Here is a 17,540-nt window from a genome sequence, read left to right on the forward strand (position 1 = left end):
AGCGGCCTGACTCCAGCAGTGGGTTTTCTAATGACTGTTTAAAGTTGTGCCTTTGTGCCGGCGACACCTGGTGGACGGAGGCTCTATTGTTCCAGGTTTTCTGTCTGTCCATATGAATTATTACTGATTATACTCTGGTGGTCGAAGATCCAGGTCAAAGTCATGTTCTGCCTCGTGAACATGTGACCTGAAGGACTCGGACTCTCAGATGAAAGAGATTTGGGCAGTAAAAGGTCAAAGGTCAAGGTTGTCGTGAGAGAATTTCTTCAAATTTTGACTCAAAGTTGAATCTGATTAGGCTCCAGAGGCCAAAGGTCACAGTGACCTCATATGATGACAACAGATCTAGACTGAAACTGCACTGACCGGTGGAGAGAAATTCCACTTTGAATAAGTTCTGTGTGATTTCTTGCTCAGCCACTGTAGAATAATTATTCATGGAGCTGGGTGAGAGTAGAGAGTCGAGGTGTGACCTGCTGATCTCAGCCCCGAGGTTCACTTCACGCTGGAGCTCATTGAGTCCAGCGGGGCGACCTTTGACCTCCCAGGGCGTCACTCTGAAACATGATATATTTGACTTAACCTCACTAAATGATTGCTGGTATGAACGCATTAAACTGCATTAATCTTAAAGGTGAATAGAAAGAGAAATAAAGATTTTACTCTGAAAGACGCAGAGTGGAGAAGTTATGTTTGAAGTCGTCCTTTGATCTCCTCCTCCTCACCCAGATCCATCTGACCCTGAGCAGAAACACCATCAGTCAGATCCGGCCCTACGCCTTCGCCGACCTCCAGGACCTCCACGCTCTCCAGCTGGACGCCAACCGCCTCACGGCCCTGGACGACTCCCACTTCCAGGGCCTGGTGAACCTGCGCCACCTCATCCTGGCCAACAACCAGCTGCACAGCATCACAGACGGAGCCTTCCAGGTAACTGACACCACCACTGACACAGCTCACATTGGGATCACATGACACCAGAACAAACACATTCAAACAACTGTCACTGCCACTGGACCACTGATACTAGTACCTATTATGACTACTACTCCTTGTACTACTACTCCTCGTACTACTACTCCTTGTACTACTACTCCTCGTACTCTGAGAGACTGAAGCTTTGTGTGTTTGTTCATCTGATCTGTTCTGGTTTCACATTCTGTCTGACACATCACCTACGTGGGCGGAGTCTACCCATGCTTGACTCTGATTGGTTTGTAGACGGCGTGCTGATGGAGGATGGGATGAGATGAGCTGGATGATGGGAGCGTGGAGGGAGAGGGAGGAGAGAACGGGGGGTGAATGGATGATGGGAGCCAGAGGTCATGAGGTCGTGGATGAGAGTTCACAGATCGGCTCCGTCAGAGGGTTCAGAGTTCACGTCTCTCAGAGTCAGATGGAAGCCTCAGCCCCGGATATTTATAATGAGCAGAGGAAAGACGGCTCCACACAACGGGGGGGGGGGGGGGGGGGGGGGGTGAGCAGCCTCATCCAGACTCACTCAAACTGCTGCAGCTGCACTCTGGAGAGGTTTTTTTCCACTTCTGATATTAAATAGTGGTTTTGGTCCATTTTCAGTTTCAGTCATTACAAATACTCAATTAAACTAAATTCACGCTGCGCATTGACAAACCAAAACTCCATTTGTGGCATCGCAACGATTAGTTTTCAATTTGAATAATAATTCACGACTGATGAGGGCCTGAGGGTAATAAGGCTAATTCAGGCTCCGCACCCATTTATCCACATTAAATTCTAATTTAAAATCAAATGGACAAAGAACAAGAGAAGAGAAACTTTCTCTTGTTTAGAAGAAGAGTTCAGACTGAGCCACATTCAAACACATGCTTCAATAATATATGAGTGGTTTAAATGTTTACTTGATTCTTTAATAAAACCCATGTATAACTATACAAATGTAAATACATATATTTTTAAAAGATGTGCAAACTAATGCTACTTGGTATTTTTACTGTTGATACTTAAAGGATAAAGAAACTTGGGCCTTGTATTTACAACTTTTAGGTTCAGTTGATTATTAGCGACAATTTTTTTTTTTGAATTGTGGAGCGAGAACCTTCAAACTGGAAGGAAGATTAATTCTCAATAATCAGGATTTTACAGAACCTTGAGTTTTAAAACAGAATCACGATCTTTTATTGTGTTGTCTCATCTCTGTTCATCCTGTCACAGCTCTATCAAGAGCTTTGTTCCCTCAGTTAACAGTGGATCCACAGTCACCTCCCCCCCCCTCACTCAGCGATCTTCTGCTCAACTCGTCTTCACGGCTCTGAAAGTTTCTTTTGTCAGAAGGAAACGAGATTCCCTTTGTTCAGAAAGCAATGTAGCACAGATCAGTGTAATGAGAACTGAGCCGTTGTGACGTTCAGTCAGTTTCACCTTTGTGTGAATTATGAGATCGATTACAAGTTTACAACATCTACACTTTGTGTCGTCCACAGGACTTCCTGGAGACGCTGGAGGACCTGGACCTGAGCTACAACAACCTGGTGAACATCCCCTGGGAGACCGTGGCCATGCTGGTCAGCGTCAACACCCTGAGTCTGGACCACAACCTGATCGAGAGCGTCCCAGAGGGAATCTTCTCCAACCTGCACAAGCTGGCCAGGTGAGGACACAGGACACAGGGACACAGGGAGGGACACCTTCACCAACAAGAGGAGTTAGACGCAGATTTCTCACTTGAAAACTTTGTCCAGACGAGTTTTACTTATTAGAAATCAGCTCTGACCTTGTTGTCCTCGCTAACAGCTTTTGTCAGGTCAGTTCTGAATTTTCCCTTTCCGCGTTGCTACCTCCAGTCTGTCTCGATTGAGATCCTGGTTGTGCGAATAAAACCTAAACACAACTCTGGAGATTTCAAACAACAACGAGGTCAGCAGCGTTTTGCATAAGTTTCAGTTGTAGAATCTGAGCAGCACAGAAGGTCTCTCGCTGCCCTGGAGCCTCAGAGAGAACCTGAACGGCTCCACAGGGACCTGGTGCCTGACGGCCTCTCAGCAGGTTCGGGTGCAGTCAGCACTCGGCTCCGTGTGAGGATATAAAACACACTTATCGCCTTGTTTGCAGCTTGATGGATGTTTTTCAGCTTCACACTTTCAGTTTTACGGGACGTGCACTAGACGATGCCGGCTCAGCCACTTCCACCGGCCCCACAGGCGCTTCTCCATCAAACCTGTTCTCATGAAATCTCCACACAGCACAGTCACAGACGAATGAAGCAACTTTAAATTCAAACTAACGCTGTCATTTCATATCTTTGGAGTATAAAAACGAAGCAGTGGATGTTTCTATGAACCAGTCCAAGGTTATTTTAAAAGCTTTGAGGGTTTAGAACACCAGTGAAACGGAAGAATACTTGATATAAAACAGCAACGACTCTAAATCCTCAACATCTGAATGGATGAAGAGCTTCTGTCCTCCGGGGGAACATCTGTAGAAATCAAGATGTTGTTGCACCAGAATTAAAATAAACCGAATCGAATGAGGTTTTGTTCCCAGCACCCGTCCCTTCGATGAGAGGTTTACTCCTTGTTGTTGATCTTCTAACCAAGTGGACCTGGAACTGGAGCAGGAGACGACTGGACTGGACCCACAGAGCGAGTCCCAACGTGACAGACCTCACCGTGAGGGAGCTGGAGCTTCCCAGGCTCGGCTCCCGGCTCACACAGCAGGGACGTGGCCAGCCTGACCGGGTCGGCACCACCGTGCCACCGGAGCAGCTGCCGGTTCAGCCTCCTGCCTGAGGCCACGCCGAGAGGAGATGGTGGTAAACGGCGGTGTCCTCACTGGCGTCCAGTCAGAACTGGGATTAGCAACAGGGATCCACTGGTTTTCTGCTCTCAGCTCTCTGCTTGCACACTGTTGGAATCTTTCTGGATCTTCTCCTGCAGCCTCCGAGTGAAATGTCTGTAAAGTGTCAGAGTCCATGTGAGGAACCAGCAGGACAATGTGTGGAAGCTTCCAGTGAGCCAGTGGACGTGTTGATGAGGTTTCTAACACGTGACGTGAAACTGGAAGAACACAAAGATCTCAGGATGAAGACGAGGAGCCGGACAAGTAGAAGACGAAGACGAGGAGATTCCAGAGCTTTTGGTGATGATGTCTCCAGCTGCTCTGTCACTAAGTGGAGGGAAGAGCCCAGAGAATCTTCTCATTCTTCTCAGGAAGTCTGCGTCTGTTTACTGGAAGAGTTAAATTCTCATTTTGAGTTTGATTATTACAGATTCTAAGCGTTTCCTGCTCGGCTCGGCTCGTCTAGCTTCGGCCTCTGAAAGGGTTCTGAGCTGCAGGTCCTTCTCAGTATTAGTGGCTCAACTTACTGAGCAGGCACAAACCAATCAACCCATCAACTGTAATTTCAATTTCAATTTACGCCTCAGCTGCCAAACTCATAAACGTGTGATCAGGAAAACCAAGCGCGCTCCAGATGAGGACACGTGCATTTACTTAAAACTCTGTAATGAGTGGTTTCTGTCCGGGAGGCAGACGACGTATGGAGCTCAGGTGAGCTACCCCCCCCCCCCACACACACACACACACACACACACACACACACACACACACACAGCAGCACGGTTCCACACAGTGATTCACCACGAGGCCGCTGCTCGTGAGAGAATGAGAGTGAAACGAGCAGAGCGCCTCAGCTATTAACTTCTTGTTAAGTCATCGTTGTTGAATGAGCGGCTCGGGGGGGAAATGAGCTTTTCTGTGTTTGCTGCTGACATCGGTGAAAACCTGGATTCACTGCATCACCACCATCGAGTCGTGGGGAGAAAATTATCATTTAATTCCTGGAAATGATGAGTTGGAATTTAAGTTTTTATGCATTAAGGGGATTATGTGATTGGGACATTTTGGGGGAGACTAGATCCAACTTTTTACAAACTGGTCAGAATGGGAATCGTGATCATTCGTCCAGCTGCTGCTTTTGCATTTGACAGAATAATATCAGTAAAAAACTTACTTTACATTCTGCTCATTATTCATTGTGTTCAGTTTATATTCCTTTTACTTTTTAGTGAAGAAAAATGTGGCACTAAGTTTTAAATCTTAGGGAGAGACCTTGTTTGTCAGAGGCTGATTCCAGTGACTGAGAAAACCAGTTTGGTTTCAGAAACAATTCTTCTAAACTTAATCTTAAATCTTTAATGATCAGAATATGTTTAAATTGTCTTTTATCTAATGTGTAGCTTGTGGCTTTTTAAAAAGCTAATGTGATATCTTCCCTTTCCCTGCCCTGCCCCTGCTGGTAGGAGAGGTCTATCACATGGTTACAGTTCAGCAGACTGGTCCTCTCCTCCTCTGTCCCTCCTCTGAGCTGTCTGTCTCCGTCCCCAGGCTGGACATGACGTCCAACAAGCTGAAGAAGATTCCCCCCGACCCGTTGTTCCTGCGGATCCCGGTGTACGCCAAGCTGAAGGGCTCCCCCCTCACGGCGCTGGTGCTGAGCTTCGGGGGGAACCCGCTGCACTGTAACTGTGAGCTGGTGTGGCTGCGCCGGCTGACCCGGGAGGACGACCTGGAGACCTGCGCGTCCCCCAGAGACCTGGCGGGGAAATACTTCTGGACCATCAAAGAGGTTTGTAATATAAAACTTTACCAGGCTTAGTTCAACCCCCCCCCGGCTGGTGATTCAAGGCTTTATGTGAGGTGTAGGTGAAGGAGGTGGACCCAGGAGGCAGAGGTTGTAACAAAAAGGGTATTTAAAATAAAAAGAGTCTTAAAATAAGACAAAAACAAAACATAAACACGACAGGGTGACACTGGAGACAAGAACTACTACAGAGGAGCAGAAGCTGGACAAGACACGAAAACCCATAAATGACCACGAGTACAACAACGAGTACGAACCGACAAAGTGCAAAGAGGAACACAAAGTTTAAATAGAGACACAGGGAAGGCCGGGGTAATAAGCCACAGGTGCAACACATGAGGGCTGGGGAAGACAATCACCAAGACAGGAAGTGAACACACACAAGAAGCTTTAACAACACACAAGGAGGGCGAGACTACAAAATAAAACAGGAAACAGAAAACACAAAGAGACAGAAATCCACAAACTAAAATGACAGAACGTCACATTTTACATTCTCCACTGTTTAAAGGATAAAAGTCCTAAATCAGCTTCTAAATCATTTTGACATTAGAGAGGATGATGTACAGACCATATGAGAGGATCAGCCTGGTGAGGAGGTCCATCCTGTGTCACTCAGGTGTCTCAGCATAGTCATTCTCTGAGTTAACAGCCTCTTTCCCTCTGAGAGGACAAGTGACCTCCTACTGCGTCCACCAGAGGTCAGAGGTCAGAGGTCAGCCGATGAGGTTTCTTTCTCACAGAGCGTGAAGGAAACTGGACATTTGTTGTCATTTGAAGCTCGTCAGGAGAAATATGATATTTTCTTCACCAATAAGACGCCTGACACCTTTTCCCTCTGATATTCAACTTCTCATACTTTTATTCTCCCAAACTCTCACAGCGGGGGGGTTCGATCAAAGCCTTTAGCAGCTTAGGAGCAGTCGGGTGTCAGATTGCGATATAAGACTGAGAGGTACTTGTGGTTTATTAGGAGCCGCAGCAGCTCGGGGGGGTCATCAGGTCAGCAATCATCGCTGCTGGTGACATGACCCACGAAGGGCCCGGAGACGGGTTTGGAGGAACTTGGAGTGGTTGGAATGATGAGTGAGCCCGGTGAGCCCCGGCTGGCCCTGCTGGGCCTCGCAGTAATACTGCACCAGGTTTCTGCCAGCTTTACTCAGGCTTAGGTGCCAGTGGGGGGGGGGGGGGGGTAAATAATGCAAAGGATGGAAAAACTCTGAGATCACTTAATCTTCATGTGCAAACAATTGAACTCAACATGAAGACACCAGGTCAGTCAGAGCCCAGATCCACAGAACATCTTCTGTTTTCTGTGAAAAGATAAATTACACCTTTAGACTTCAGATCTGTGAAGTGAACTGAAACCTGTGTTCTGTGTAGTGACCAGCAGGGGGCGACTCCTCTGGTAGAAGTCTATAGAATATAGAACAGTTAGTACTGTCCAATGAATGCAGGTGGCAGGTATAGGTGGGTGTGTCCTCCATCTCTAAGTCAGGCTCCACCCCCCCCCCCCCCCAAACCAAGATGGCGCTGGACACAAACCAGTGGAACGTGTGACATCACAGTGGGTTGAGGCCTTTGAATAAGTTCAACCAGTGAGTTCCATGTTTTCTCCTTTGTGACCGAACAGGAGGAGTTTGTGTGTGAGCCACCGATGATAACTCGCCACACCTCCAAGATGTTTGTGATGGAGGGTCAGGAGGTCAGCCTGCGCTGCAAGTCCATCGGGGATCCAGAACCTTCCACGCACTGGGTCAGTCCGGACGGGAAGCTGATCGGGAACACGTCCAGAACCGTCTGCTACGAGAACGGCTCGCTGGACATCCTCAAGGCCTCGGTCAAGGTAGAGCTGTGGTTCCACTGGGGTCACTGGGGTCACGTGCACGCTCACAGCCGCTTTTAAAACAAAGGAATAAAAATGGATTCTTCTTGATTTCTAGGATTCTGGAAAGTTCACCTGCATCGCGTCGAACGCCGCCGGCGAGGCCACTGCTCCCGTGGAGCTGGTCGTGAACCCGTCTCCACACTTTGACCCCAAACTGGACCCTGACCCGGGCCCGTCGGACATCCCCACCTCCATCAAGTCCAACGTCAGCGGAGGCCACGCCCGGTCGGACCAGCAGAGGGTCAGCGTGTCGGACCTGACCTCCGGCTCTGCCACCATCAGGTGGCCCCCCCAGAACCACATCCCAGGAGTCCGCATGTACCAGATCCAGTACAACAGCTCCACAGACGACCTGCTCATATACAGGTGAGAGAGGTGTGTGTGTGTGTGTGTGTGTCTGTGTGTTAGATGAATAGTTGTGTGTGATTGGCTCCAGACTTGTGTTGTTTGACTGGAAGTTACCTTATCATCCCACATGAGACGACATGTGTTCAGTTCCTCACACGTCCTGACAGGTCCTGTACACACGATACAGAAATGCATGATGGGTAAACTTTGCACTTTGAACTTTGTGTGAGATACGAAAATCATCTTCTTATCACATCCAGTTTTTTCCATCATCCCGACGCTTCTCCGCCCTGAAGCTAAATTAATTGATGAAAATATTCTTGATGCCATTTTATGATATCGTGTTTTGCACCTTTGGAAACTTTGTGATCTGCTCTAGAGTTTAAAGTGAAGTCCGACATCAGGCAGCATTAGAGACGTTGGGTTTTTTCTCTGTGTTTTTATCGTGATGAGATTCACAAGCTCGCTCTTAAGATAACGACCTTATAAAGACGCTGTTACAATTCAAAATCCTCCTGGAAGAATCCGGATCCCGACGGGTTCAGGTTTCAGACGAAGGAGGAGAAACAGAAGATGAAGTTTAATCAGGTCACTACACTGTGGAAAGAATAACTGAGAGCCTGCAAATAACTGCACCCTGGGAAATAAAAGATGTAACAGCAAAAATGTAAAAATGTAATGTGAAGCGTGACAGAATATTAAGATTAATGCAAAGCAATACTTTGGTTCTATTTTAAACAAAGACCGTGCAGGAAAATGTCTCAGGGAAAGAATCAATCATTTAACTCTCAGTGTGCAGTGAAAGAGTCATGATGGATTATCACAGAATAAGTGTTTTTAAAGCTGGAAAAAGATCAGTGGAACTTCCCTGGAGAGAAAGTTTTACCTTTTCTCAAAACCTGATGCGTCCTGTGCCGCCGAGTGCAGACCCGGGATCAGCCCAGGACGTCGCTGCATGGTCCCGTCAGCCACTCGGCCAGCTGTCATGTGTCGCGGCGCTGTCACATGACAGATCTGAAATGTGTCCACAGCCTCAATTCTCATTTCAGCCCAAAAGCAAAAGACTTGAGTGCTTTTGCTCTTGGACCATTTTCCTGCCACCGATTGGAGAGGGCACTCAGTCAAGTGCAGAGGGTTAGAATGGATCGTTCCAGATTGAACCACCGGGGGGTGGGGGGGGGGGTGGGGGGTTATTCAGCAGAATACTGAAACATGCAGCTTGAGGTCCGTCTGTAAGGGAGCGTCTCTAATCAGGTCTTTGCAGAGGTCACAGATTGTAAAGATGACTGAGGATCTGTTCTCATCTCGGCACAGACTGAAATAATATTTGTGACCTTCAGAGCGACCTCTACACCTCATGCACTCAAAAGAGAAGACCTCACAATGAAAAACATTTCAAAGTCTTAAATTGAACTTGTTGAAACCTGAAGTCAAACAGAGAAGATTGAAGCTTTTCAGAGGTGGAAGATGTGAGTGGATTGTTTGAGAGTCTCCTTCCTGGTGTATTTTCTGGGAATCTCCAGCTTCTCCAGTTTCTTCTTGTTTGAACTGGGCTCTGCTGAGGCCGCCTGGAGGCTCAGAGCTGCAGCTACAGATCAACTCTCTGATTCTCCGGCTCTCTCCTGCTCTCACAGCAGCTGTTGTTCTCTGGAGCTCGGCCTTCACTCTGCACACGTTCACCCAAACAGTTGCTGCTGCTCAGTTTGTTGATGTCAGAAGAAAGAAAAACCTCCCAAGTCGTTCAGACACGTCTGGATGAGAGGAAGCTGCAGAGCTTCAGCAAGACACAAGAAACCTCAGGGTTTGATATCAGACACATCTGGCCCTGGAATGTAAAGCTGCTGGTAAACACTGTATTGATTCAGTCTATAGATTATTGATTGTTCAGAGACCGTGTGAAGCTAGGATCACGTTCAGCCATCATGGCCGTCACACTCTCCCTGACAGTGAATGAGTCTCATCATCACCAGCTCGTGTTCTCTGGGGATTCCTTCCTCCTCCCATTAGAGCCCCTCCGAGCTGCCGATGGTGTCACACTGACCTCTGACCTCTGACCTCTGGAGCACTTCGCACCCATCCTCGTCTTCACCGACACTTTCTGGCCTGTTGGTCACTGAGCAACTCAAACGACTTTTTCTTCTCAGGTCTATTTAAACAAAGGCGTCACTTCATCGCGTCATTTGACCAAATCAGTCTGCAAACCAGTCTGCAAACCAGTCTGACAACCAGTCTGACAGGCAGTCTGCAAACCAGTCTGACAACCAGTCTGACAACCAGTCTGACAACCAGTCTGCAAACCAGTCTGCAAACCAGTCTGACAACCAGTCTGACAACCAGTCTGCAGATGACTGCATGCTGACGAGAGCAGGGCGACTTTATCAGATCAAGCTGAGCCAGAGGAAAAGTTTGGTTTTCTCTCGAAGATGTTTGTCTACGTCCTCGTGGTTCCAACGTTATATCGTCGGAGGTGAAGACTGCAGCTGCTTCCTCTTCTTCTTCTTCTATTGTTTATTCTGTCCCCACCTCCTGTGATTGGTCCTTTCACGCCTGAAGTTCTGAACCAAATGAGGTGTGAACGAGTCCTGATTTTCAGGAACATAACGACATGATGTCTGTGCAAAGCAAACTGATGCAGCTGCTCTGGAGGTTCACTGTCACAGAGCAGCCGGGGGAGTCTCTCCTCATGAAGTCGACAGCTGCCAGGAGACATGCTGTTAGGGTTGAAATGTGGACGGCAAAGTAAGAACTGCAGTATCAGCCCAAGTGTTGGAACCTGCTGAGACTCAGAGTCTACCAGCCCTGGTCCACCTGAAGCTCCCTCTCGGTTCTGAACGTCAGCACAAAGGACCCAAACTGTGCTCGGCCTTTTCCTGAGCTTCATCTCTTCTGGGAGAGCAGAGCGAGCCGAGCTGTGACTCAGCGACCTGCTTCACACTCACATTGTGGAGCCGTCCAGTGCCCAGGTGCATTATGGGTGAACCCAGGCACTCGCCGTGGAAGCCGTGGAGGCGGCAGGAGGGTTTTACTCATTCGCTCTCCTGCTCCTGATCTTCCAGCTCGGAGTTGCTGGCTGCTCCCGATTGGCTGCTGCAGCCCGATCATAATGGCGTGACCAATGGGGACGAGCCTTGAGAAAGTTCAGTCCAGTTCAGTGAGCGTCACTGCAGTTATCGCTGCTGCACATGTTGCTCAGCTCAGGACGTGATGCATTGCAAACGAATAGTTCTGCACTTTCCCACGTTTTAATTTCTCTGGATTTATTGAGTTCAGATTTTTCTCCTTCCAACCGGCACAGACCGAGATGAAGCTGAGCAGGGGAGCAGTCTTTAGATAGGGAATCGATACCAGGGGAGCAACACACACACACACACACACACACACACACAGGGTAGGAAACAAAAGGAAAAAAGTCGAAAACAGAAGGAACTTATATATTATAAATGAAAATTGATTGACCAGGTGCAGTTCATCGTGTGAGGCCTGAAGGAGAGAGATGGATCATGATGACGGGTCGGAGGTGGAACAGAGACGAGTGGAAACGCTGCTGGACTTTAATTCAAAGACTCCGAGGTTGTGTTTTAACCGTTTAACGTTCTCTTCCTGATTGGTTCTCACCAGTCACATGACTCGACTAGTCGTGGGGAACATAGATATATAAAGTCTAGATGTCTCGGCCAACCGCGTCAAACGTCCGCACATGGCGGCCATCTTGCCACAGGCAGCTCGCTCACCCATAACATTGTGTTGTAGTGGGACGTACTTTTTAAATAAACATAACTTGCTCAATTTTCAACCGATTTTTAAACGGTTTGGTTTGTTACCAACGTCAGAGATGTAGTTATGACACTGCATACTTATGAATAATTATATTATTTGCAAAAAAATGGAATAATGCTCTAAAATAGGTAAATTTCTTTTTACAAATATACATCATACTTTGAGTGACACTTCCTGTCAGTAACACTTCCTGTGAGTAACACTTCCTGTCAGTAACACTTCCTGTGAGTAACACTTCCTGTCAGCAACACTTCAACCACTGTTCCTCCTTCAGATTGATACTAAGCAAGCAGCTGCAGAGGAGACCATCTACTTCCTGTTTACAGGCCAAAAGTGGAGCATCACAAACACCATTAACATCATCTGAAGTAAAAGCGTCAGATGATGTTAAATCTTCATCTCTGCTCCTCCTCCTCCTCCTCCTTCTCCTCCTCCTCCTTCCTTTTCGTCTCTATTTCCTCATACTCTCAGGTTTTCAGTTAAAAACGTCCACGACCAAAGAGGAGGAGAGAAAACAGATCGACATGTTCTCATCTCTCACTCGCTCAATGTGTGTCGGACTCTCTGTAGAAGGGGGGGGGGGAGTTGTATTTTTACAGTTATCCCTTTTCTCAAGTCTGTCCCAGGGCAAGAATAACCTGACAACCCTTCACCTCTCTCTCTCTCGCTCTCTCTCTCTCTCTCTCTCTCTCTCTCTCTCTCCCTCTCCCTCTCTCTCTCCCTCTCTCCGGGTCCAGGCAGAGATCAACCTCTGTCAGCACCAGGAAATGAATCTATCGATTCCAGCGTCTTCACTATTCTCTCCCGCTCCTCTTTGTCTTTCTGACCGAGGATGTGTGTGTTTCTAATTACCATGTTGCTCCGAGGAGAGATTAAAGAAGAGAGGGAGGCAGAGAGATAAAACTAGAAAGACGGAGGGATGGAGCGATAGAGGGGATTCTCTGACTCAGCTGATACCAGAGATACAGGAGGTGGTGGAAGGAAGGAAGGAGGACGGAGGGCGACCACATTCTGCTGAAACGATGAGGCGTCAGGTTTCCTCTCTTTCCTCTCACTCCTCTCATCCCTCCGTCCACTGCACCCATTCCTCCATCACTCTATCAGACCTTTAGAAAGTCACTGTAATGTCATCTTCCTTCCCTTTCCCCTCCCTCTCTCCATCATATCACCTCTTCATACGCCTCCGCCCTCCTGCCCTTCCTCTCCTCCCTCTGCTCTCCCTCCATCGGCCAAATGTCACGTTGTCCCGCCGGGTCTCCAGTTAGAAAACATCGGGTACAGGAGCTGACAGCCGGCCTTTCAGGCTGATCTGGAGTCAGGAGCTTTTCTCTGCTGCTGACAGCTCGGATCTACCATCAGCTTCAGACTCAGACTTCAGGACTTATCAGAGAAGCAGGAACACACACGATCAAAGATGGAGAAACAGCTTCATTGATGAACTGATTCTGTTGATGAGCTCCTCTGCAGACATTCATTCTCCTCTTGAACTCATATTGACTGGGTCTGTACCTGACCCCCCCCCCCCCCCCCCCTCCAGTGACTCCCTGAAGCTGACGCTGCACTGACCTTTTACCACTAATGATGCTTTTACGACAATGATGTGTGTGTTTGTATGAGTGTGTGGGGGGGGGGGTGTAATCGAGCCCCTTGAGATGCTGTCATTTGTTGTTTTTCAGACTCTTGAACATGATTCATTATTGATTGATTCAGTAATTCTTTGTGGCTGAGGCTCAGGAGGTCAAGTGGGTCGTCCACTAACCAGAGGGTTGGTGGTTTAATCCCTGGCTCCTCCAGTCTGCATGCCAGCTGTGCCCTTGGGCAAGACATGGATTCCCTGAATTGTCTCTGATTGTAGAACAAGTGCTGCACAAATGATCCCTCCTTGTTTCAGTCTTAGTCTCTACGCCAGGGACTGGAGGCCTCATGTCTGTAGGACGTCTGTCCCTCAGGACGTTGGTTCGTCCCTCAACACAAACGTCCTGTTGGACTCTGGAATGAACAGATGTAATTTCTACAAAGGTCAAAGTCACTGTGACTTCAGAAAACACAATTTCTGGCTCGTGAACACAGTGTCTCTCAAGAGAACACTGAGCGAATTACAATCTTTGTTATTTATTAGAGTTGTCCTGTGGAATCTCAAAGCAGTCGCCTCGAGGATTCACAACTAATTGGGGGAAAATCTAATCAAACCCAGTTCTGTTGATTCTACGGTTCTGATGTTGATTTATTCCAGAATTAATTGTCATGTTTGGTTTGTTTCCCCCTCAAAAGATCCTCGGGGATCCAGTTGGTTGAAATCCTGTTTGGATTCAGACTCAGGTGCTCGGGGCTCACATTCTCCTGCCGTTGAGTTATTGGATTATTTCTGAGCTTCTCCCTCTCAGCTTCACTTCTAATTGTGTAGCTCAGATTCTCTACTGTCAATTACACACCGGGCCCTCTGACGCTGCAGGCTGTGGTGGTGGAGCCCCTTTATTCAAAAGCTATTCCTGGCATTCTCCCATCATGCCCCTGTGATCGCATCAGTGTGCTTTCAACCAAACAGAGAATTTATGATCTTATAAGATGCGTAAATGGATCTGTATTTATACATAACACTATTCCAATCGAATTCTGGATCACTTAACTGTTTACTCTTATATAAACATGTAGATGAAATCAAACGTTGTGTGCTGCTGCTCTGTTTCCACAGACATCAACATCTCTCAGCTGACGACTGTGTCATTTAATAATGGAACATGAAATGAGTGGAAGCCCTGAGATATTTCATGCAGTTATGGATATGAGTCGTGACCCGGGGGGGCGAGCGGCTGGATTTAGTGTCTTGCCTGGTTTGAATCCCTGAGAGCTTCTGATTGGTCGGACCGGGACGGGAGCGCTGCATTATTCACAGGAGCCTCCGTTGAATCCTGTATGGTTTTCAATTCATATGATTATGAGCTCTGCATTATTCAAAACCTCAAATATTCACACTGACGTCTTTAAACTGCAATTATCTCAGGTCATTCCTGATTTTCATTATGCAGGATTCTGACTGGTTCTGGGCCCGAGGCAAGGTTACAGTGAAATATGATACAGGCAAAATGAAAAGCTTCACTACAAACACTGAAGTTCAGTGTCAGAGCTTCTGTTTGCTCTGGATCTACAAGAGGAACAAAAGCTTGTTGTGAAACTGCAAATACTGATTGTCTGTTTCTTTAAAATGACCAGTGGCTGTGTATTAATATTGCATATCCTGAATATATTGTCTATCAAATTAAAACCTGATCGGATACATAAACACAAACACAAGAGGAGGCGGGGTTTATGGCAGGTTGTGCAGCCAGCCACCAGGGGGCGATGGAGACACAGTGGCTTCACTTTCAGGAGCCGTCATGTAACAGACGAGGTCCTGCCTCAACAGGAAGTTATGTAGGGAGGCCTGAGGCGGAAACATGCAGCAACAACTGGCCCACGGGCAATAACTGTGTGTGTGTGCATGTGTGTGTGTGTGTGTGTGTGTGTGTGTGTGTGTGTGTGTGTACGGGAGAGCCTTAGGTGTTCCTTCAACCATCGGTCTGAGCCAAAGCACTGCAACACTTACAGCCCAGAACAAATGATAGGTCAACTACCTCTCTAACACACACACAGACACACACACACACACAGACACACACACACACACACACACACACACACACACACACGGCCACACACTGGTTTGTGCAGCTGCTCGTTAGGATGTTGACTTTACATTAACTTCTATTCATTAAGTAGAAACCTCAGAAGGTCATCGAGCCTCATTCCAGCTTTTGGTTGAAGACTCACGATGTCTGTCGGATAAATACAGAAATAATAATATCATAAACTGTTATCTGGAGGATGGATGATGTGACGTATTGAGTCACTGGTCGTCAGCACATTCAAGGAAACACAATCAGTAACTGTGGAACACACATTTTGTTTAGTCTTTAATGTTAAAGAAAAACAATCTGAGGTCTCAAGGACAAAGTTTTAATTTGATGTTAAAAGTTTTTTGGGAGATAAAGGAAAAAAGTGCTTTTGTTAGGAAATAACCAGCAAGGAGGGAACACACACACACACACACACACACACACACACACACACACACTCCCTGCCCACAGGGGTCAGGCTGGGCTTTATAATTCCATTTCTTGTCTCGTCACCTCCGCTCCGGTGGTGATAAATAGGAACTGCCCTGCACCGCCTGACACCTGAATAATATATAGCTGCTTCACACACAGACACACACACACACACAGGGGACATACATCGACCCACACACAAACAGACACACAAAAGCGCAGAGAGAACATTGTGTTAAGCTCAGGTACAAACACTGTGTCTCAGATTCAGTCTCTGACATTAATCCTGTGGAATCAAGATGTTGTTTAGACAGAGACTGAAACAAACGTCTCTCATCCTCAGTGTTGTTCTTGTTCTTCCACTCTTTTATCTGATTCCCTCTCTTCTCTCCTCCTTCATCTCCTCTCACCTCTTCCTCATCATTGTCTGTTTTCCATTTCCACATACATCTCCATTCCCTTTTCACCCTCGTGTTGCCGTCGTCTTTAATCTCACTCCAACTCGTATCCTTTGATTTTCATGTTGAAAATGTAAAGTGCAACATCCTTCTCCGTTTCCACTTCTCTGTCTTTTCCTCTGTGGGAACGTGTTCTCTCTCCACTTCAACTTCAATCTGTTCTTCTTTCCCTGGAATCCTGAGATGGATCTTCACTGATCTTCTGTTTCTCTTCTGCACGAACGAAGCAAAACTGGTTCCACCCTGTGAAAGCCCTGGTTCAATACTAATGAAGATAACTTCAGTTCTACTGCTCATCACTAGTTCTCAGCTTGGTTATCATGAACGTATGGGTTCAGGAGCAGGGCCCCTCCTCTGAGATGCAGCCAGGATCGAGACATAAGAAAGATCAAACATCAAAATGCTCGAGGTAGAAAAATAAGATAATAAAAAATATTATATATTATTATAAAATAATAAAATTGCTCTTTAATATTCAGACGTCTGCATCAGTAGATGTTGAGCCGAGTGAAAACAACACAACAAGGATTCGGTTGATTCCCACATTCTCATACTGACAACTGATCAGCAGCACAGCAACAAGGTGACTAGTTTGGTAACACACATTGAGTTTAGTGTTTGGAAACTTAATGTGTGTAGTAACTTCATTTAGAGTGAGGGTTCAGCTGCTGCTGTCGGGTTCAGTGCAGCAGCTGCTGTCTCCATCTGGGACACAGAGACGTGGGGGGGGTTCAGCTCTGTCACAGTTTCACTGCATCGTTAACACTGGACTTTATTCTGCAGCGTTTACTCCTGTGGCTTCGAGTCTCAAGGAGAAAAAGAACCAGTGACAACAAGAAGCAGCTGAGAGCGTCTCAGTGTCCTCGTCCTTCTGGGTTCAGTCCACATCGTGCTGCTGTTACAGAGACACACACTGTTTATGAAGATGGTTGTGCAGCGTGTACTGAAACCTGTATTCTCTCAAAGAGCCAGAAGGGGGGGACTCCAGTAGTTGCAGTAGAGGGTATTTAAGTCTCCGTCCCAGTGACGACCAGTAGCTGGAGGTATCCTGTGTTCAGGTTGTCTGTCCCACGTCCACACGTTCCTCCGTCCACCTCTCTGTTCCACTCAGGAGGTCTGGAGGGAACTTCTTCTGATGTGTTTCAAAGATTCAGTCGATGAAGACATTACCTGATTCGATTTTACTGGTCCAAGGTCCCGGTGGACGGACTGGACCTGGTGGACAGACCCGCAGGACGCAGACACAGGACAGGGATGCTAGTTGTTTGAATAAGACTCACAAAGCAACGTGTGTTTCATTCCTTTGAAAAGTATCTACACAACCGGATGAACACAATGAAATGTCCTCTTTCTTCCTCTTGTCC

The 17,540-nt window shown here is 47.1% G+C and overlaps 1 protein-coding gene across 1 annotated transcript; it reads left to right on the forward strand.

The window, feature by feature from the left end:
- Positions 1-699: 699 nt before the first annotated feature.
- On the forward strand, positions 700-7,878 carry si:cabz01090165.1 (uncharacterized protein LOC100333421 homolog; the record flags this gene model as incomplete). The annotated part of the gene is made up of 5 exons (XM_062384641.1): positions 700-930; positions 2,463-2,629; positions 5,365-5,605; positions 7,254-7,466; positions 7,564-7,878. Coding segments are annotated over 5 exons (1,167 nt in total), but the record flags the coding sequence as incomplete, so codon positions are not given.
- Positions 7,879-17,540: the final 9,662 nt, after the last annotated feature.

The sequence above is a fragment of the Platichthys flesus genome, unplaced genomic scaffold (assembly GCF_949316205.1).
Source record: "Platichthys flesus unplaced genomic scaffold, fPlaFle2.1 scaffold_110, whole genome shotgun sequence".
NCBI lineage: Eukaryota > Metazoa > Chordata > Actinopteri > Pleuronectiformes > Pleuronectidae > Platichthys > Platichthys flesus.